The sequence below is a fragment of the Xiphophorus hellerii genome, chromosome 4, assembly GCF_003331165.1.
Source record: "Xiphophorus hellerii strain 12219 chromosome 4, Xiphophorus_hellerii-4.1, whole genome shotgun sequence".
In the NCBI taxonomy this organism is placed as follows: Eukaryota; Metazoa; Chordata; class Actinopteri; order Cyprinodontiformes; family Poeciliidae; genus Xiphophorus; species Xiphophorus hellerii.
In genome coordinates, this window is record NC_045675.1 from 5261757 (window position 1) to 5285116 (window position 23360).

Sequence of the window (23360 nt, forward strand, 5' to 3'; positions counted from 1 at the left end):
ATGGCCTTATCTCAAAAATTTAAACTAGGAAAAATGTGATGTATTCAGTACTTATTGTGTATCCCTGTACATATAGTAAATTTATATGCTACAATTAACTGAATCATTGCAATAAAGGTTTTTAATGTATTGATACACCTAAATCAAGTAGAATAATTCTGATAATTCAAATGAATCAATTCAGTAATAACATGCTTGACTGTCTGTGATTTCTCTAATTATTTTAATAATCAGACTTCAAAAGTAGCTTAAACTTTAAAATGTAAAAAAATAAACAAAACTAAAGTCAAAACTAATGCATTAAAAAAACAAGACAAATTGATCTGAAAATTAGATTTATTGATAGCAGGAAGAACAAGTGCAATCCAAGTTTCAACATTAAGTCAATCATCCAGGGTAAACAAAGACAATAAGTGTATGCTGAAATGAGAGAATTGAAATGGCAAATCTGAAATTGTTTACAGACCCAACTTGATCAAAACATACTTGAAGAAACTACCAATGGTTTGGCCGAACAACCATCATGACACAATAATTCAAAACATAGCAGGTCAAAATATATTTGTGGAAATTTCTAAGTAGATGGACACACAACATATGTGTTGTAGTCAGAAATCCAAATATCAATTAATCAAAGTGTTTGGTTCAACTACTTCAGTATCTGTCATAAATACAAATTACTGAGACATTAACTACACAAAAACAAAAGCTAAAGCTTTGGAATGATTTAGCTGGTGCTTTAACAGAAAGTGTTTAAATCAATGTGGTGAACACTAGACACTAAAAAAATAACAATACAAAACTTTGAAGAGTGAATACTGGTGAATCATCCTTTAAAGCAAGTCACACTTCCAGTGTTTTAGCAAACAGAAGCCATAAAATGCATGTACGATGCCAAGAGACATCATGCCCTTGATAATTCCAACTTTGTAGCCTCCTTTCTCTTGTAGGATTAATTTCTCATCACGATTCTTAGACAGATGGTCTGGTTTTAGTTTCTACGTTTAATTAAAGCCGTTTACTGAATGCACCAATTAGTCCAATGGTTAATTTATACAACTGTTTGGGTTGAGCACATAGAGACTGGCTCACATCATCTATTACTTGCGGGAGGAAAACTGAGATGTTGCCCAGAAACTGTCACTTTCTCTTTGCCTGGTCCATGATGATGACGGCAGTTGGACATGACATTAATGCACCTGGTCCCCTCTGTCTCTTGCTGCGGCTCTCACCGTCCATCTGATCCCCCTACCCCTGCTTCTGCTTCTTGAGGTAACGAGCGCGCTGGGACAGACCCATCCCCATCACGTAGCTGTTGAGCATCTTGGCTGGAAGCAGAGCTGTAGTCACCCAACCCTACAGAGGGAAATTACATGGTCATCTGGTGGCATTTACAAATAACAGATTAGCATTCATTATTAATCTTCAACCCACAGGAGCAACAAATGTGGCAAGCGTGTTTGTACAAGGGGAAAAAACTCAAGCAATTGTGCCATCTTATTGTATATGCCCTTTTCTAATTATGTCTGAACTACATGCCATTTATTAAAGTCAGAGATCACAAAACTCATGTCCTTATTTGGGAACTATTTGATGCTTTCCTTAATGCCACTTTAAAAAGCAAAAGAAACAATCCAAGTTTTTTGTGGCTAGAAGGTCACACTTTCTGGGGTCAGTGGATGAATTTACGAGCCTGTGCATTATGAAGGAATACAAATGACTACTTTAGCAGCCATGGGAAGTGTAGTACAGCTGGAAAGTTTACCTATTCTTCCACTGGCATCGAGTTCAATATCATTCTATTTGGGATGTTCCTGATGCATATTAATATTTTTTTATGGAGAACTGATAGGTTTCAAAACCAAGATTTCTGCTCACAAGTATGATTTTCTTCAGGATCATATTCCCGATCCAAAAGTCTACTCCAATGTTGGAGTAGCAGAATCAGAACCACAGACTTAACTAGGAGAAAGAAACTGATGAAATTATAAAAAAAGAGTTTTTATAATTGAATCAAATGAATAGTTTATTCATAAACAGGCTGCTGTTGAGCTGAAGAAATGTTGATGAGAAAATTTAATCATTAATTTAGTTATGTTGGAGCAGGATTGTATCCAAAAGTTGAAAATAGTAGATTTCAATGAGTGGACTTTGGCACCTGTGCCTTAATGTTCAGTAACTCAACCAAAGCTCCAGGTGTAATTCTGGAGCAGCCTCTGGCAAAGTCTGAAAAGTTAACTTAAATATCTTGTTTCTCTGGGACATAGCTCACAAATCACTAGTGGGTTGAGGCCAGGAATTTTAAAATGCTATATGAGAAGGCAGATTTATCCATCCATGAAAAGTCAGAACAATGATGAAAAGAAAAATGTGTTGGAAGAAATTAATGTACAAAACCCACAAAAATGAGTCAACTGTGAAGTATGGTGGTGTTAGAATTATGGTAAATATCAATGCACTCCCATTGATACTGGATTATCAAAAAAGTGGATGGAATACTGTAGAAGGGCAACCTCCATGTTCTTCAACTTCTCAAATAAATGCCCAGATCACAGATACACATGAAAACTGGTTTTGGAAAGGATGATGAAGGTTCACATTAAGCTGCTGCAATGGCCCAAACATCTACCCTTTTAATAATTTCTGGAATATAATTAAATGTCTGGGAGAAAAGGTACAATAAATTCCAACTTTAGAATCATTGTAAGCATTTGATCTGTCACCACTTCACTCCAAGAGAAGATTGGTTCAAATTCACAATAAAAAGCCACAAATTAATGACATCAATGTTCACGCTGAGTATGTAAACCTTTCACCTGCAATGCAAATTAATTTTAACTTTAAAGTGTTTTGCAGAAGAGATTCGCAATAAAACCAGAAGATTTGGTTTAGAATTTCAGTCCTCTCCCTAAGTGAGGAGCAGGTTTATGCGGTCTAATCAGCAGTTTTACTCAGACTAACTGAAACCATAATGAACTCATTCTTCCAGCATGGTGAGAGCTGAGGAGAAGGTATGTGATTACAGCTGCCTATCTGTTTGTTAGCCTGATTATGCAAACAAAAAACACAACCACATATAATCACATGGAACTTGCTGGAGAGGCAGCCCAGAAAGAGTCCATTAAACTTCTCTTTGGATCCGTTTTCATTTAAGATGTGAAAAAAAGAAAAATGGAATAGGCTTTAAATTGCTTAAGTGCAGTTTGAAATTCCAACAAAATTTTATCTTATTTTTAATAACCATAATTAAGTTTCATCATATTTTGTAGATGCAATTTTTTTTCTCTCTTTTACAAAATCTACGTTTCACTCAACCTAATGTGGCTATAGTAAAAGGAGAAAAGTGGTTTACTTTCTGTAGTTAAAGACTACAAACCCAGTAAATGAGTAGCTGATTGAGTCCAGTTAAAGATGACCATGAATTACCATCAGGCAATTTACATGTACTGGTTGGACAAAAACTGCAGGAACAGCATGAAATTTCACACTCCACTCACTTATCCATTTAGTTTTATTATTTTAAGCGTGTTACTATGTAATTCTAATTGTACAACCAAAGAAAAATAAGCAGCAGCACAGTTAACGGAACAGATGTTGTTTATCCCCAGAAAGGTGCAGATTGCAGTTTTACAGCAGTCTAAATTGGATACTGGTGAACTGTGGCTTAAAACTGTAAAACGTGCAGAGTGCCGAGACACAGCTGAACAGAGAGGGATTATCAGATAAACACAACAGCTCCGCTTGTCCGCTGCTTATGGACGGCTGAAATACTGTGGCTGAGGGCAGACAAGATCTGGGCTGAATTGATGCTATCTGCACAAAACCCAGTGACTGCACAGGATTAATAAAAGTCTTTTTATGATGAACATAATTCATTGACCACCTGTGTGCTGAAATAAATAGTGTCACCTAAATGTATAATCAATAAACATGATCGTTGGTATTTAGGTCATATAGTCCACTGCAGCACGCTGACATTGACATATGCTTGTGACCTCTGATGAATGAAGGCACAGACTGGAAAATCAGGCCAGGACTGAAGTTTCCGCCTCATTTCTGATAAGGTGTCATTAGGATGCAGACAATGCTGAAAGGTAGTGAGGCATCCCACTCCATTATTTTGGAGGATGTTTACTTCCAAACAGATGCTAGGAGCAGCTGTTGGAACAACATTACCTTTGTGAATAGAGGTGAGCTCGTAGGAGGCTTTTTTGTATAAAGTCAAACCGGAGCTTGATGAGCTTTTAACACAGTTGCCATGGCATACCTTCACCATGCTGCGTCTGTATTATGCTGTTCCAGTTCTATAGCGTTGAGAAAGAAAGCTTATTTCTTTAAAAAATGGATAACTTATGTACTACAAGCATGCTTTCATAACTTCCACAGTCACCGAGTCTGCACAAAATGTGTTTTAGTTGCTCCACAAGGTTATATAAACAGGTTAAATAAAATATTTTTTCTCTATTTTGTACAAAAAATGTCAGCAGTTGTTTGCTATGGCTACACAACTGATAAACTGGAGATAAAATAAGGGATGGATTTCTTAGCTGTGCTGGATTGTTTTTAGACATGGATCAATAAAAAGAATGCTTCAGGACATCCTAAGGCCTAATGTAGCTGAAGTTGCCCATGTGTTTCTGAGCAAAATAGAGCAAAATTCATATAATAGTACAATCTGTAAAAAAGTAAAAATTTAGGGTGAAACATCAATTTCAAATTATCCATTAAATAATATAACCTTTTCTTGCTCCCTGCTTCACTAACTTGAACTGAAATACAAATAACTGCTCAGAACAGGACTAACTGTCTGTATACTAAGAAGTGTTTTTTAGCTTAATGTTATGAAACGGTGAAGGGAATGACTTCCCAGGTGTTTCCTAAGAAACGATTGACTAAACAAACAACAGCAATGACGTAAGCAGTTCACTTAAATAAATGGTTCTTAATTAACATACACGTATATACAGTCGACCAGGATTCTTTTTCAGGATACAGGGTAGTTTTCGAGGGACATTTGAACCCCAAATCCCATCCATCCATTTTTGTCATGTCTAACTTGGTAAAAAGAGAACACAGCCCTGGTAAGGAGGTGATGAGGAACTCTAAACCTTTGGACCAGAGCATTGTGAAGGGAGCTAAAACTCTCTGATTGGAACAATACAACATACAATTAAAACAGCTCTCCAGCTTATATTTTCTGTAAATTTCAATTTTACCTGAAGAAAGATTTAAGCTTAACAAAACAAGGTGTGTGACTATTGTGTGTGCAGCTTAACATATTAAGAGATTTAATATTAAGCATTTCCTTAAAGGTTTTATTCTGTTTTAGAATGTAGCAGACATAAAAAAAAGAAACAATAGATTGAGGTTTTGCAACTGTAGAATATCAGGTTGTGATGCCAACTGAAGATCCCTCTTCTCTTTTCCATGCCTCAAATGTGCATGAAAGGAAGTCTGCAGCTATGAATTGCTTGTTACAGTTACACCTTGCACGGTATTTAGACTGACTTGACATAAGAAACAAAGTGTAGTCACTGTGAAATAATAAGTTAGTGGCCTTGATGTTATTTTTCCTTTTCATGCCTCGTATTGTTTCTTTATAAGATGTTGGGATCTAAGCAATTAAAGTCTGAGTGCTTTTAGAAATATTTCAGACTGTACCCACTGTGCTACAATCAGACGGATCCTTTATTGGTGTGATTTAATACAACACCACCTACCATTGGAGGCAACACAATTAACAGGTTAAAGAGAGTAGCATAGTTTTAGAGAAATTTCTGGTTCATTTCATGACATACCATAATAGCATGCGGCAGGTACCCATTGGTCTGAGTCTGCAGCCCCACGGTGTTGAGCTCAGCTGCAACGTAGTGCTCTGGACTAGGCCTGTCCAGGGTAGGGCGACGAATTCTACTCATTTTGGTGGCAACAAAAAACGGCAAAATGCTCTAAAAACAGAGAAATTGATTTAAAAAAAACATCAATGCAAATAGCCTCATTATCTTTGCTTAATTTCCTGTTACCCCTCCCCAAACTTCAGTTATTAATCAACAGCACTTGATAACAGCGTAGGAACCCTTAGATTAGATTAGTCCATTAATTACCTGAATGATGATCCCTTTGCTCTTGTATTCAGCTTGCAGTCCTCGGGAGAAGAAATCCACAAATGCCTGTTTGAAGCAAAAGCATGTGATAAATATTCCCTTTAACCAAGTTCTCACCATTCTATTAATGAAAAAAATTAAAATAAAAAAAGGTCTATCGGCAGAATTCTTACAAAGTTTTAATTTAAAAACTCCAGACTTTTTCAAACTCAAAAGTCGATTACTCAATCCTTTGCACTCAACTTAAAATATAAATTTTAAAAAATCCAAGAAAAAGAAACATGAGGGAGGGAAGAATGGACAAAAAGAAAGGACAAATAAAATGGAAAAAAGGGAGGTAAAAATGGAGTGAAGGAATAAAAAAGTAGTAAAGAATAGAAGGAATAATGGGAAAGGCCAAGAGAAGGAAGAAAGAAAAAAGAAAGGAAAGGACAAAAAAGGAAAGTAAGATAAAAAAGGAAGCAATAAAGGATACAAGGAAGGAAGAAGTGAAGGAGGACATAAGGAGGGAAAAGGATAGAAGGGAGAAAAAAAGAAAGCAGGAAATCTGCATATAGCTACTTTTCAACATTCTTGTTTTCCTTTTTCATCATTATCCAGGCCTGGAACATGTAGCAGTGTTTCAAGTTTGCAGTGCAGTGACTGTTTAGTTGCACATTGAAAGTGTGGATAATGGGATTCAGTAAAAAAAAAAAAGATGCCAACAAACTGAAGTGTAGCAGCGAGGGACAGACCATTCTCCAGCTACCAAAGAGAACATAACACTAATAGACATTAATGCTGCTCTATTCCTACACATATCGATTAGGTTTTGCCTGAGGCAATGTTTGTCAATAAAACAATAATTTGTAAAATGAGAACAAGACAGCCTTCTTCTCCTCGAAGGCTACAGTGCATGTTAACAAACTGTTTATGAAGCCGAGATGTGCCTACAGGTATTCCTTCAAGTAACATTTGATGCGAAGGTCATACACCATGCACCGCAATTACCTTGGAGGCAGAATAGACGGTGAGGAGAGGAACAGGGTACATCCCACTGGCAGATGAGATGTTTAGGATGGCTCCCTTTTTCCTAGAAACCACATACAATCACAAAAAAAAAAAATTCTTTTACACCAGAAAGAAGGGAAAAAGGCTGGTAGGTGGGGGGCAGCAGACACTTCAGCCTGAAATCAATCCCAGCAAGATAAAAGAATATGGTAGCACATGTACTCGCATGCTGAGCCAAAACTCCACTCGTAGTACATCAAAGTAGAGCTGGTGGATAATGATAAGATCAAAGATACAGCAACATCAATACTTAAATGTTTACAATCTGATGACATTTTTGCTTCAGCTCTTGGTACCTTCATTCTGATTTTTTCCCCTTCTGAAAATAAACTTTATTGTAAGGAAAATATTCAGCAAGACATAAATCCTTAGCACAGTGATAATAGAAGAATACTATACATAAATCTATATGAAAGCATATGTATACATATAAATAAAGTCAGATGTTGCAAAAAAAAATATTATTTCTAAAGTTTTTGATGTTAAACAAAATAAAATTTTGATTTTAAAAATTACATATTTATTTTCTATAGATTTTCAAATTCATTCATTTGAAAATCAAATTCAAATTCATTTTAAAATACTTCTGTATTGTGGCATCTGCGTCTTCCAGCTTGTAACAGAAGAAGCAACACTGTCTCCCCCTTTTGGCTGATTGAGAGCTTACCCCAGTGCCACTGGCATTCAGTTGATGCCACATTTGGAAAATGCCAAATTGTTTTGGCAAACTGTGTCAGATTAGTTAATTTTTTGTTGGATTTTAAATATGGATTTCATGTATTCCAGGACAAAGATTTTCCAAAACAACTTGGTCGTTAGAAGGGTGTGATATTTGGCATAACACCAAAACCCATCAGACAAAAACCCATCTTATATTAAAAGTAAAACAATGCAGTATGATTATCTGGAATAGATCTGGTTCTTCAACTTCTGAGACAGCTTGCAATTATTAATGGTCCACGACTTTGGCTTTCTACTGTTGTGCAGACTGAAAAGCACTGCAATAAAAGATGCACCAAAATTCCTCAGCAGGAATATTTAAAAACTCATTGTCAACTATTACACATACTAATAAGAAACACGCAAGAAAAAAAACCCCAAAGAAATTTCTAAAGGAGGAACCACTTTTTCACCGAGTTGTAGATTTTGCAGACAAATTTTGTCAAAAACCCTTAAACTGTCAGTGGCCACAGCTCCAGAAGTGGAAAAAAGAATCCAATCACATTTTACTTCTTTTTTTTCATTTTGTGCCTTCATCATATATCTACATACTCATTTATTGAATAAACATGAATAAAAAGTATTTTAATACTTTCAATATGTATTCTAAAACAGATTTGGTTATTGACCTACACATATAACCTCTCAAGGTAAAAAAACAAACATTTTTTGAATAATAAGTATTTTTTTTATTTAGCCAAAAGCTTGTTAATCCAGAGTTTCATAATATTCAATATTTTGTTGAAGCATTTCTGGCAGCAATCAAGAAAAGGCTCTACAAACTTGGTACACATATTTTAAGGTATTTCTCCATTTCTCCAATTCGTCTCTGCAAATCTTATTCTTAGCAAGGTCAGATGAGGAGTATTTGTAAACAAAGTTTCCAGAGATGTTCAATAGGATTTCAGTCTAAGCTCTGGGTGAGCCACTCAAGGACATACATTCACAAACTGTTCCTAGAGCCACTCCTTTCTCCTGGTGATTGCTTTGAGTCATTGTGTTGGAAGACGTAGCGTTCCAGAGCACTCTGTGGGGGGAGATCTCAAAGGATCTCTCCATATTTTCCCCACTGTCATTGTATCCTTGTGCACCCACTTTCTTTGCTTAAACACATCTTTACAACATAATGCTGTAAATGCTATGCTTACCAACAGTGTTTTATTTTGTTTTTCAGTGTTCAGGCCAAAGAAAATGGTTTTTGTTTCATCAGGCCAAGGTTTGTTTTTTTTTCTCTTAGTCTGAAAATCTATAAAGGTGCTTTTTGGCAAAATCCAACTGCGCTGAAAAGTGCCTTTCAGTGGCCATATTTGGGCTAGCCCCATCTTATGTACATGATCTACTTAACATCCACTCATATTTGAAAGCACTTCAGTCAATCAGCCAGTTTTTCCTTTTTGTTCTACAATCAAACTTAAAATTAAGTAGTGATTGAGAATTTGTCATGTCAGCTAAAAACATCTCTTTCTCTGAATGAGATGCTAAATGGTTTTTAGACATCGGAAGTCTTGTTTTATTTTATTACCGTCTATTCGATTTGCCACTTTTGCTACTGTTGGTGTAATTGTTATCAATTTGGTCAAATTACGTTTTAATATGCTATTTAAATGAATTTGACATCAATTTACCATAATAGGTCAAACTGGTGGAGCGAGTAGTGAATGGCTGAAGTTCTGGATCATTCCATCTTCAGAGAAGAACAGAGGAAGTCTGCCTTGGAGACCATCGAGTTCTTGGTCACCTCTCAGATCCGTATTCCCCAATTATTCAGTTTTGTTAGCTGGTCAGATCTAAATAGGGTCCAGCTGGTTTTAAACTTATTCCCTTTCTGAACTGTTTTTCAAGGGAGTTCAATGCTGTCAAAATAGTTCTGTGTCACCATATTGGTGCCTTGAAACAATCCAGTCTCTTGAGGTCTACAGGTCACACCTTTGATATACCGATGCTGTCAACTGTGTGACCTTCTACAGACAAGTGTGTTTTATTTCAAATCATGTTAAAGTCAACTAACTTTATCATAGGTATTTTTAGTTTATCATAATAGGCTACTTAGTCAAGATTTATTCCAATAAATCTGTTTTAGAATAAATCTATTGTGTGGATAAAGTAAAAGTGTAAATACTTTTTTCCAGCATTGGTGGCATTTCTGTATGGGAACAAAAAAACAAAAACTCACCTTTCTACCATTTGAGGTAAAACAAGACGAGTCATCTGGGGGGGGGGAAATAGCAATTAAAAAGAGATGCCAGAGAGACGCTGAATAGAAATTACAGACAAAGAATGCTTATTGTTTGTGTGTGGATGTGTGCCTGCAAACATACACCTGTGTGGGAGGTGTGTGAAGAAGTGGTCAGTGAGGTAACACAAAGAGAGGGAGGAAATGTTAATGATAGCACAGGGAGCCATTTGGAGAAATATTGAATGACCTAAATTAAGTGTTAAAAGAGTGGGTGGACTTTAGCTGCTTCTCTGGGAGCTGCTATATGCGGATAACAGGGACGGAAGTGACTTACTGTGTTTTATGTCACTGTTTCCCATGTTTTTGTGTGTGCATGAAAGAGTGTTATCTCTGTGTGACTAACTGGCAATACACACATCAGAAAAAGATCCCGGCAATCTGAATCCACTTAAGACAAACGTAATTACTCAGAGGTGGTTCAGATACCACAGGGGAAAACTAATGATATGAGCAAAATTCAAACTTTATAAAGTTTATTGAATGCAGACTGGGACTGAGCTAGACATTTAACTTAATATCTGCTACAAGGTTTCCAAACAAGCTTGCATAAGACAACATTTATAAAACTCTAGTTTTATTCCACCAAATTTTTTGCAACCTGTGTTCTTTGTTTTTTTTTAGAAACATGCTGGACTGTCAGTTCAATAGCAGAACTACCAATCCATCAACAGAATCAAGGCTGTAATTACAGCTAAAAGTGCATTATCTACATATCAAATGGTAGGCAGAGAAACGTACGCAACCATGATTTCAGTATAAATGGTTAGTTTCTTTTTAGGCTTTTATTTAAAAGTGTTTTCCTTCTTTTTAGTTACTGTGATTAAAAACTTATTCATACTTACCTGGCACACTGACGTTATGTTAATGTTGATCATTGTGTCAATGAACTGAAATAAGAACAAGACCAGTTAATCATCTTGAGGAATTATTTTCCGAGTTAAAGGTTTTATAAATTTACATGGTCAAAAAACACAAGTCCATTTCTTACAAATCCAACTGATTTATTAAATTATGAGAGATGACTTTTAGGTGGTTTTTAATTCAATTGAAGATAATAAGGTTACTTATTATCTACAACGTAAGTGATATTATGTTGAAGATCACTTATTCAACATAAGTGATCTGAACAAAGCCTGAACTTCAATTAGACAGCTGTCAAATGAAAGACAACTTACTGTGTCCAGGTTGGGAATGTTGAGGAAGAATTCAGGGTAGGAGTAGGATGTGCCCACATTGTTTACTACAAAATAAAAGTAGATTTTTTCTTTTTAAGTGACAGAGCCCTGAAAATACACTGAAAACTTTAAACCAGAAAAAGACTTTTTTATAAAAAAAAAAAATGTGGAAAAAGTGCTATTCATTTTCTTGTCTTTTGGGGGCAGCAATGGGTTGTTAAACCAGATGCACATAAAGTTGTATTTTAATATTTTATGTTTATGCATTTAACAGATTGAGAAACAACACAGAACATTATTCTAAAACAAAAAATACATTTTAAAAAAGTATAGTGCACAGTAAAAGGCTGTAAAATATATTTTAAATTCATTCTTACAAATTGTATGCAATATAAATTTAGCAAATAACTGCTTTAACTGCAGGAAATATTAGTTGATTCCATTATTTAAGTACCATCTAATCAAGCTCTCTGTGCCAGTTAGATATTTAATGATTCATTTGATTTGAGTTGTTCAAGTAAAAGGTCATTAAGAAACAGCAGCTGTAGACAGATGCCAGTTAAAAGAATGTGATGCCTGGAATACAATGGAAATATTTTTTTCCCCCCAATCTTTATATGAGGACTATTTTTATTATATACCCTCAGAAGACAGACACCAACACCATTTCTAATTTATTTATTAATCACAAGTAAATTCAGCAAGTAAACCAATGACATTTATCAACATTATTGCATTTAATTGTTTTGTAACGTGCAGCCTTTTACAGTATAAGCACTCTATACATAGTTGGGGCTCCTTTTGGATGAATTACAGCATTACGGGGTCAAGTGTCATAACTTGAGATTAGCCCAATGTCAATTTGTGACATTGGGTAATGTCATAAATATTCTGAAATACTCTAAAAAAATGATTTTAGTTTGAAAAATTAACAGAAACAAATGTTTGAAATACATCACTATTCAATAAGTTTCACATTTTAAGCTGAATTTCTGTAACAAAATGATCTTTTCAAAAATAATTGAACTTGTTGAGATGCACCTGCATATGTAATACTTGCACTAACACAGATGAAATAAATAAAGAGCATGAAATAAATAAAGAGCATTTTAGAAAGAATTTGCTTTTCTTATATTCAAATAAAATCCTAAACCCTAGGTGAACGGTGCACCAGACTTACCCAGCACGCCAATCTCCAGTCCCGCAAGACCCTCTTCAATCTTCGCATAAATATCTATAGCACTGAAGTCTGCTGCAATCGTTTTGGTCTCCACACCACATTTGCTTGCTGGGGACACAATCATGCATTTGAGCTTAGTAAATAGGAATATTAGAGACAGCAAAAGGGTTAATTTAAATATTTATCCAATATGTTCATCACTGAAAGGATTCCTTTTATCCAATTGCATGGATTCACACTTGGCTCCAGCAGGAGGCTTTACTCCTCCAAAATAAAACCTTTGATGCATCTCTACAGTACTGAAAGGATCACGTGCAAAACACTCAATTCAATGCTATATCATTTAGTCACTTGTCAATTAGGCCCTTTGGGTGATAAAACTCTTCAGGCTGAGGATGAATGAGGACATACAGCAAGGATATGCAAGGATGTCAATGGATGGCTAAGCCCTTGTCCAGCAGCTGTTTGCCCTAATGGATCACCTGTATTAGTCTTTTTCTTGGGAAGACAAGCAATATTGATTTCCCTTGACACAGAAATGTAAGACTTGTTTGAATAATTGCTTAAAAGCACTAATATTCTGTCATCTTTAATATTTTACTATGATGTGCCATGTTAGAAGGAGAAACAAAAAAAAACTATCAAAGATGATGTCAAAAAATAAGCGTGCACATGTCTTACCGATTGCCTTGGATACATCATCAAGTTTCTCCTGAGAGCGACTAATCAGAACGATGGCAAAGCCTCTGCGGGCAAGCTGTTTAGAAGCAAAGGGAAAAAAAAACAAATCAAGTCTACGAGAAAACAAACAAATCATGCTGCTGTAATCACACAAAATAAGAAACAATAAAACAGGAGTGAAAAAAATGTTGCATCACTAATTTGAGTTTTCATTCACATGTAAAAACATGTAAACAGAACCAGAGAAAGATTCATTTTAAGACAGATTCTATGAAGAACCACATAACTAAAACCACACACTACATATATAAAGAAGCTTGGAAAACTAGCATTATAAGATACAAAACTATTTTAATGCAACCTATGAATGCCTTCCTACCTCCTCTGCATATGCTTTCCCAATCCCATCTGTGGCTCCTGTTACAACTGGAAGTTGGACAAAAAAGGTCAAACAAGTAGAATTAGCATGTTTCCCATTAATCTGGCATACTTATACTGAAAAAGGGAGGCAATGGTATGGCTGTTAAGATCATTCACACGCTCAACTGTGAGTAGTTGAAGTAGTTTGTAGAACCAAATAATCATATTAATCTGCTACTGTAATATTGTGCGACTGTCAAACTTGTCTGGGGCAACTGTCAGACAAATTTTGGGTCTTGTGTGCAGAAGTTGTTCTGATGCAGTTATAAGAATAACAATAAGATAGGTCAGTGGTGTCAGACACTGCTCACTGCTCTTTGTATTCTGTGCTCTGTATATTTTGTGTATAAGAGTGACGTTATTTTAGACAGAGCTTACTGGGATTCTAATTGACAAGTCAAGTTAATGTTATTGAAATTTGAAAAGTTTGACACTCATTTGTCTTCAAAGCCAGTGAAGGAATACTTTACAGATTTTTCTGCTGTAGTTACAGCTGCAAGTCTTGTGGGAAATGTTTCAACCATATTTATAATTACAGATTGAAAACATTCACCCTTTCAGCTTCGCAAAATAGCTTAACCTTAGATATCTGTGATGGAGAGAGTCTTTGAATATCAGTTTTCATTTTTATCACAAAATCTAAATTGGATTTTAGTGTGGCTTTCAATTGGACTGTTCTAACACAAAAATGCTTTAATCTAAACTTAAACCATCTAAAACAGTTTGGCTCTGACTCCAGAAGGTGATCCTTCAACTAGGACAACAATTGCTGGCTAATATATTTTAAGTGCTATGAAACTGCATTTTTCATCCTAATGGAATATCCAGTTAGTTGATCAGAGTTTTACGGCAGCCAACATTCACAGCAGACACTAACAACATTACCCAAAGTGCTGAAGACACAGGGTGATGGAAGCACAGAAGAGAAAAAAAATATGAAAATAGGCATATACAGATATTTTCCAGGATTATCATGTGTTTAGTTCCTTCCAACAAGGTGAATATTATATGCTCAATGTGATGCTCAGTGTTAGTTTTCCACCACACAGTTTCCATTTTCAGGTGAAGAATTACACAGCTGTTTGTGAGACATCCTTGATCTTGTTCTGTGTGTCCTTGGTGTAGTTCTTCTTACTAATGCTCTCTAGCAAACCTATGAGGCCTTCAAATAACACGTGCATTTAGATGGAGATTACATAACCCACAAGTAAACTGCTCACTGGGCTTTCTTTTGAGATAAAAGAGTAAAAGGGGACTGAAAGCAAATGCAGACCACACTTTTCAGATTTGATTTGCAAAAATCTATGAAAACCATTGATTATTTTCTTCAAACTTCAAAGTGCTTTGTAATTATCCTTCTATCCATCATACACATTTCAATGAATTTAAATCTGTGGTTCAAATGTAAAAAATACATACAGAAATAAAATACACTATTTTATCAATCTTTCAAACAATTCTCCATGATATTAAGCTCACAACTAGGTGATATCTAGCCAGTGTACTCTATTCTGAAGTAGAAGCATTAAGAGATATGAAAGTATTTGTAAGTCACAACTGTGGATCTCTGTGTAGTCTTATATCAAGAACACTTGATATTAGATAAACAACGACTGGCCAAGCCCCAGCAAGGCCGAGTGGAAAATTGTTTGAATAGAAAAAGGGCAGAAGCAAATGAAGCAAGAGCTTTCAGAAATATCTGGCTCTTGGGTTAGCGGTGATAAAAAAGGAAAGCTTCTTTACAGACAGAAAAGGCACATGGAGAACCAACAAAGCAAACAAAAATAATAGCACCAAAAAAGAAAGCAGTATCAAAACACAGACTAACAGTGCCACCTACAGAAACTTATGAGACTTCTAGAAAATGCTGTGCAAAGATGGCAACGATGGCCGAGCAGAACAAGCTTTACAAAAAAAATAAATAAATAACACACTGAATACACCTTCAAGGTTAAAGAGACTGTCAATTCAAACTGATGTTCTGCAGAAAGAGATGTGGAGAGCTGCTAATGTGACAGATGAGGACAAAGAAAAGAGAATGCAAGTTCTCTCTGTCATAGGTAGCAACAGAGTGAGCAGATGCCCTGGAAATGCCTGGCACAAACAGCAGCAACAGCAGCAGCAGCAGACTATTTTTAGCAGTCCCCAGCTTTCAAAAAGAACGATTCAACACATCCCTTGCTAAATATAACAAAACGTGGATCGAGACAGGAAGCGCTACAATATGTCCCAGTATGACCTAAAAAAGCTCACTTTAAAAGAAAAACTTATCTTATCCGTGGGTGAACCCACTTTTCTTCATTCATTGTCATTTACATTTATGGAATTTTTTTTAAATGAATTCCCAGTTGTGGCTTAGAAAGCGAGAAAAGTACACTTAGTAAACTACTTTATTAGTTAGGGGCAGTAAGGAGGACAGCTTCTAATGTCTCTCCCAGCAATGATAATATACATTCAGGCTTAATGAATACTACATAACAAGGAAGAACATGACTAAATATACAGAGTTAAAAAATGAGCAAACAAATAAGTCCCAAAGGGGATTGGTACGGGAAAACAAGAATTTGTCAACCAGCCATCCCTGCTTGCAAGGTCGCAGAGGTCTGGTGTCAGTCTTCAGCAGCCATTGGGCAACAAGTGGGGCACACCCTGACCTGTCGGCTAGTTGACCACAGAGACACCCAGGAGAAACAACTATGCAAACACACACTTTTCAAGGCAATTTGGGTTAATTATAATAAATTCAAATTGATGATTTCTGTAAATCCCCTGTGACTTGTTACACTGTTGGTTCCATTAGGCCATAAATAAATGGTCCCTTTTAATTTCAAAATATTAACATTTTTGTGCACCCTTTAGCACTTCACTTGCAGTACCAAAATTCAATTGCTTTAGGGAAGTCCCTTGCTTGATGATGGGTAAGTTTTAGTTTTATGTTTTTCTATTTTTTTAATGAGGCTTTGACTATACAAGGTGATAGTTACAACCAAAAGACTGACAATTTTTATATACTCTCCATCTCTAGCCACATGTAATAAATGTATGGAATAAAAATATACAGGTAAAATTAGTGATTTTCCCCTAATGTAATGAGTACATTACTTCACACTGAAGGTTATTTCACAATGAAGATTGCCAGACACTTGGCAATCTTTCCTGTGGAGAATAACCCAGCAAGATTAACCAGTCAAGGTTCATCTTAAGAGGTTTACAGCAATTCTGAAATGTTAAGTTTACAAATCAAAAATTATAAAGATGTTATTCCTACCCCGTCATTTCTGTCGAATGAGAGCAATGATTGTCACCAGAGTGGCTTGTTTCTAAATTATAGTCTGCTTGCAATGAAGTACAATGTGAAAGCAAACCGCACCAAACAAAAAAATAAAATAAAATCCATTTTTGGTCTGGACCAAACAAGCGAACCAAATGATTCTCCTGGTGTGAAAACACCCTTAGATGCAACCCTGTTCCAATAAACTTCAAATCAATGGCTCTCAACAGGCCTTTGCCAAACGTGATGATATGCTGAAGAGGAAATTAAATCATTTGTTTCAGTTGTGTTGGGGCAGAGATCCGTCTAAAACCCGTAGGACAGTAGATCTCGAGGACCAGGGTTGGTAACCCCTGACAAATCAATATTCATCTAAGACCTCACTATGAGTTGAGATCCTCAATTACCCTTTTGCACTACAACTAGCTGTAAATCCAGGCCTGTGAGCACCAAAAGTAACCGACAGCTTTCTGAAATGATTCTAAGAATCAGTTAAAAGGCGCCAGCAGTGCATAAATGCTGTGTAAGACCATGTTTGATGGAAAGCCATCATTGTCCATGGATACTTCCACCAGACAATGCAATTGGAATGATCAGACAGATGACGCATTTTCTTTGAATCTCCATTTAAAAGGCTAGAAATAAAAGAGTGCTGAAAGAAAAAAGAACATGTTAAGCAGCATTCTTCAGTCCTTTGAAATAAAATGATGTAATTTCAGTAAATTCATTTTGAGTAACCATTATTTTATAGATTTCCCCAAACTACAATATTACTCAAATGTCTGAGCAGTCTGACTCATAAGGAAGATATGTCCTAATTTAAAATATACACTACATAAACACGTTTGTGTATGCCATATTATATTTTAGAATTAACTGTAAGGCTAAGATGTTCATTAGAAAATAGTTAAAAGCAGGAAACATGTAAAAGTCTAGACACATTTAATATAGGAGTTGATCATTTTAAGTTTTTGGCCTACTTAGGAAAGTTAGTTGATCAGAGTAATTCAGCTAAATCATTCTCTCTTCCACTTCAATTATTTATTACTTAATATTTCTCAACCACATAAAATCCCTCAAAAAACATTGACATCTGTGGTTGGAACGTGACAGACAGGGGAAACATCAGGAGGGATTCAATGTTTTTTTGGATGTTTTTTTTAATGCGCCATTTATTTCAAAATAATCAATTACCTAAGCCAAACTTTCTAAATTGTTTTCACTGCCTCATCTAACGCATGGTAGACAAAACCCTCTCTAATGTTTTCAGCCCAATAAGTCTGAAATCATATTAGATTCAATGCTGTTTGCACTGAAGTTTGATACATCAAATTTGTTCTCATAAAATGGTGCCCATGCTATTTAGAAAATCTAATATTCCTTCCATAACAATGAAGCTTATTCAAAGCACACATTCTTCTTATTTTACACTATTTATTCTATTTCTTCCTCTATTCATCTTTTTTATTGAGCCCATCTCTCTTTTGTGTGATACTCTTGAGTGCAGATGATGCTGCGATGCCACGCATCCTCTAGGGCTGCAGGAGAGTCAAACAGAAAGGAGCGGCCGAGGAAAAGAGAAAAGAAAATGACAAACACGAACATGGGGGATCCTGGGGGCAACTAAAAATAGCACAGGGAGAGAGGAGGGTGGGGGTACGGGAGAGTCTGTAGGCGAAATGATGAGGGAAACATAGACTGGTTTATTTTTAGGCATTTTAAGAATGAACAGTTTTTCAGGCAGAACAGGAATAAAAAGAAAGATTTTACAGCTGAGTGCATGTTCCCTTCACTCAAATAAATAAGGATCTATTTTTAGAGCTGCTGTTGTCTTCTGTAAAACTAGGTCAGACTGGATCCTAAATTATACTGCTACTATGTGCATATGAACCCCTGTTATCAACACAACCACTCATTTCTCAGGTCTCCACTAACATCAGTTAATTGTAGGCCTTATATATGCAGACGTAATCATCACTGAAAATAATCTGAGACCATCAAATGATTAACTAAGTCAATCACATGTCAAAATAATAGAACATAACTGCTTATTACCTCACTAATTTAATAATAAAAATATCTAAAACAAATTTTTCCATATACAAATATGTTGATAAGATGTTTGCTTCATAGGTAAACTCAGAGGAAAAAAAAAACATCCGCGTTTATATTCCGTGCTAATTTACATTTAAAATGGTCTTGTATAATAAATAATATTACAGCAGGATGTACCACTCATTAAATGTGACAAAAAAGTAAATAAATCACAAAAAATAAAATAATCCATACAATTTCTCAAAACAACTAATTAAGTCTTGCAGGTAATAACCAGCAGAGGGAGACATGGAGTTAAACTCAACAGACACAAAATTCAGAAGTTGCAAAGAAAACAGAATAAAAAGGTTAGCTGGATTATAAAATGCTTATAAATGTATAACTGATGCAAAACATTGGATAAAATGTTTTTATTATTAAGTTTTCTTCACAAACAAAAATCTTAGCATGTATGTTTTTGTTATAATAATGATTTTCATCCATATACACGACTTAGCATGTTCAACTCTAGGGTCAGGCCATGCAGGCCTCAAACTACAAAGGAAGAAAGCAAGCAGCATCTCAAGCTACACATATATCGGATGGCAAGGTAAATGTGAAGACTATCGCACAATTAATAAAACATGACAAAGTAACTGAGCTGGAAAAGGGTAGGGTGGCTTCCCCGGGTCAGGGACCAGCTCCTGTCCCAAGCGGTGGATGGATAGATGGGATGGATGGTCATTAAAATATCTAACTCTAATCTATCTAATACAGCAGGTAAGCAAATGTGTTAGATGGAATCCAAAGATAAGCAAAATAAAATGAGTAAAATTTATAATGTGCTTTACAAAATTGAAGTATTACTTAATTTTTTTCTGGCATCTATACCACTAATAACTCTGAGGTCTTTGCTAAGCAAGTGGATTTCATTAGTATGCAGCTATAAGGGCTCAATCATGTTTTCATAGATGCTCCCTTCTTTTGCGCAACATCTCTTTCACACGCAGTCTTTTGAACTGTGGGAACCACTGAACCAGAATCTTGAGGATTCTGTGTCTCATGTGTGCCTCATTTATGAATGACTCTGAAATTGTTATGTAATCAGGCTGTCCTCCCAATCAAGTCCACTTCACTGAGACAAAGTTTGTGAATGAAAGTAGCAGTGGAGGCCAACAGGCTCCTTTTGCCTCACTGCATATTCTAAATCATTTTGCATGAGTGATCCAAAAATAAACTCCCTTCTCCCTCTGATGATTTTCCATTTATAGCCACACACACACACAAAAAAAGATCAAAAGCAACTTCAGTTCCCAACTTCCAAACATTTTCCTCTCTCTGGCAGACTGATGTCACGGTGCATGCTAAAAGGGATTCTAAACATTTTCAACTAAATCAATCTGCCCAATTTCTCTACAATCTAAATCACCAAGATCAATAGCCCAAAACAGGTTACTTTTAACTATTAGAGTTCCTATACGGTGTGCTCATTTCTAACACACACACACACACACACCCACACACACACACACACGCCTTCTTACAGCATCTGTGTTGAAATGTGAACTTCGAACTCCAGGATCACACATATGAAGTAACATCAGGTAGCCTGTTCAAATGTCAAGGTTCGATCAGTGAGCAACATGGAAAGATGGACAGTATTCAATCTGATTTGATAATCCACTCGAACCATAATCCAGTCACAAGATTTACTACAGTTTACAACCAAACTGTCTGATCGTGTTCAACCTACCAGAGGCTGTCACCCACATTTATTGCTAGGGCAAACAAGATAGGTCAAGAGATGTCTGTGTGCTGCTGCAGAATCGGAAGATAAATATAGATTCAGCAGATGTGAATTATTAAAATATATTAGAAAAACAGCTGCATGGCAGTGTCACAAACTACTATGTTAATTTTATCAAATAAAACTTCTGTACTACGATTAGTTAAACAGACCAAAAGCATTTTAAGGGTATGGACAACAAGATTGTGATAAATGTATAAAGTTTATTACATTTGGGGTTTTTTACCTTCCTATTTGCAAACTTGATTCAGCACATTGTCATTGTAATTCTATACATTGCTCATACAGACTGGATACACTATAGCTGGGAACAAAGAAAACAACTGCAACTAGATGTTGTTTGTTACAGTTGAATGGTGCACATTGTCTTCATGCTGACACAGCTATTTTCTCATTTGCAAGGCCATTCTAAGTGTTATATACAAAGCACAATCTAGTGAGGCAGTGTCTTTACTCTAAAGACTATCTGTTCCTTAAGTTAGTACTCAAATTCAATGGGGAAAAAAGGCATGTAGATATGCAGACATTTGCAACAAGATTTTAAGTCTTCAGGAGCAAATGTTGCATATCAAAATGAAAATAATATACCACATATATTTATTGGTCAGAGATGGGATAAAATGTTTCCCCAGATTTGGATTAAAAAAAATGTGTTGATGCTTATGGCTGTGGGCAGGAAGGATCTTCATAGTAGTCTGTATTGCAGTGGCTCTGAAGAAGCCTAAGAGGAACTCTGCAATTTCACCATACTACCTAAAATGGCAACTGAATCAAATTACATGCTGTCTTAGGTTTTAGACGAGAAACTCTCTTACTTAGTTTTCAATAAATAAGGTCAGTTATTGGACATGGTGATCACCAGTCTGAGCTTCTCGATGGCAAATTAAATCATGTTAATATTATCTCTGTCCAACTGATAGGTGCATCTTTATGATGACATATTTCTACTCTCGCTGTAATCCGATCACAAGAGAAGTATAATAAAATACAGACCAGACAGACAGATATAGATATACAGTACAGACCAAAAGTTTGGACACACCTTCTAATTCAATGGGTTTTCTTTATTTTCATGACTATTTATAAGGCAAGAAATCCCACTTATTAACCTGACAGGGCACACCTATGAAGTGAAAACCATTTCAGGTGACTACCTCTTGAAGCTCATCAAGAAAATGCAGAGTGTGCTCAAAGCAGTAATCACAGCAAAAGGTTGCTACTTTGAAGAAACTAGAATATAAGGGGTATTTTCAGTTGTTTTACACTTTTTTGTTTAGTGCATATTTCCACATGTGTTATTCATAGTTTTGATGCCTTCAGTGTGAATCTACAATGTCAATAGTCATGAAAATAAAGGAAACTCATTGAATTAAAAGGTGTGTCCAAACTTTTGGTCTGTACTGTATGTTAGATCAAAACAATACATGTTGGGTTGCTAGTACAACAATATGCAAGATTTGCTTTTATCATTTAACGTCCCTTGTTACAATTCTCACTTCACCCAAACCTTATCAAAAAGACTTACTGTCACTTCATTTCTGGATGCTTAAGATCAGTTTTAACTGCGATAATACTTGACATTAGTGTTTCCAGCCTTCTGGACTCTCACCTGCCCACTTTCCCAGTTTGTTGGGGGAGATCAGTCTTCCGTTGCCCAGCACCCACACCCTGAAGCCGGACAGTAGCCGATACACGGAGCACACGGAGAGCCAGGCCGCGGTTAGAACACCCAGCCAGAACAGCGGCGCTTCTACGGCTTTCAACATGGCTTCTCCGCTGAAAGACATACCCGCACCAGTCCCTCCTCTGTCTCTACTCTGTGGTGACACTGACACCTGGACTTCTAACCTCTTTATTAATGAAACAGCCGCTGCTCAAAGTGCAACAGGGAATCCAAGCTTATAGACGCCCGTGTCAGATGCTTCCTCATCTGTGTTTCGCTGCTGGTGATTGGGTCCTTCCGCTTCTTCTTCTTCTTCTTTGGTACGTTTCTTAGCAACAGTGAAAAACCGAAGCATTATCACCACCTACGGTTGAGCAATATGTCAAGAATTCAAACTGTTCGAGGATCGATAACTGGACCATTCTCTTTTTCTCTGGAAATAAACAAATTTTTGTGATACAGACATTTTACTTGAGTTGTATTTTTATTTTATATTCTATTTTATACTTTATAAAATAGATATCAGGGCTATATCTTTTCACTTATGAACTGCTTTAACAAGGACGGAATTTTAATGTAAGCTTATTTTATTTATTTATTTATAGATTGTATATAAACACCCGATTTATCATTTACTTAACTCTACAGCTATGCCTGTTTTTTGTTGTTTTTGGTTTTTTTGTTTGCCTTTTGTGTGTTCGCACGTATGCGTCCGGGGGTGTGTGGGTGTGTGTGTGTATGTTTTGTCTTTTTGTTGTTATGTTTTTTCCCACTATATTTATACTCTTAAATCTTTAAAATACAAGGTGTAATTTCAGGAGAAACCTGTTTTGAATATATACGTGCAAAAAAACAATATGTTAAAAGATACTAGTCAGTACAGTTCATAACTTAACTAAAAATTAAAAACCATAAACCAATGAACTAAAACACACTCTTACACTCAATACATTGCAAACTCTTTTTTTCTATGTAGTCTTTGCACTTGCCATCTAATTTCTTTTTATATCTCAAGATAT

The 23360-nt window shown here is 35.9% G+C and overlaps 1 protein-coding gene across 1 annotated transcript; it reads right to left on the minus strand.

The window, feature by feature from the left end:
• Positions 1–318: 318 nt before the first annotated feature.
• Positions 319–22643, minus strand: hsd17b12b (hydroxysteroid (17-beta) dehydrogenase 12b). Its single transcript, XM_032560121.1, has 11 exons — positions 22288–22643; positions 13526–13572; positions 13147–13222; positions 12466–12573; positions 11286–11350; positions 10953–10997; positions 10048–10082; positions 7095–7176; positions 6105–6170; positions 5799–5948; positions 319–1356 (listed from the first exon to the last, which is right to left on the minus strand). Exons 1-11 carry the CDS (start codon positions 22463–22465, stop codon positions 1249–1251), a joined length of 960 nt encoding a protein of 319 aa, XP_032416012.1. The 5' UTR covers positions 22466–22643; the 3' UTR covers positions 319–1248.
• Between the last annotated feature and the right edge of the window lie 717 nt (positions 22644–23360).

Bases quoted from the DNA above. Each gene is read 5' to 3' on its own strand.
- hsd17b12b (XM_032560121.1), bottom strand. From the start codon at position 22,465: ATGTCTTTCAGCGGAGAAGCCATGTTGAAAGCCGTAGAAGCGCCGCTG. The intron at 13,223-13,525 runs GTAGGAAGGCAT...GCTTCTAAACAG, and splicing joins GGAAAGCATATGCAGAGGAG to CTTGCCCGCAGAGGCTTTGC. The intron at 5,949-6,104 runs GTAATTAATGGA...CTCTGTTTTTAG, and splicing joins GCAAAGGGATCATCATTCAG to AGCATTTTGCCGTTTTTTGT.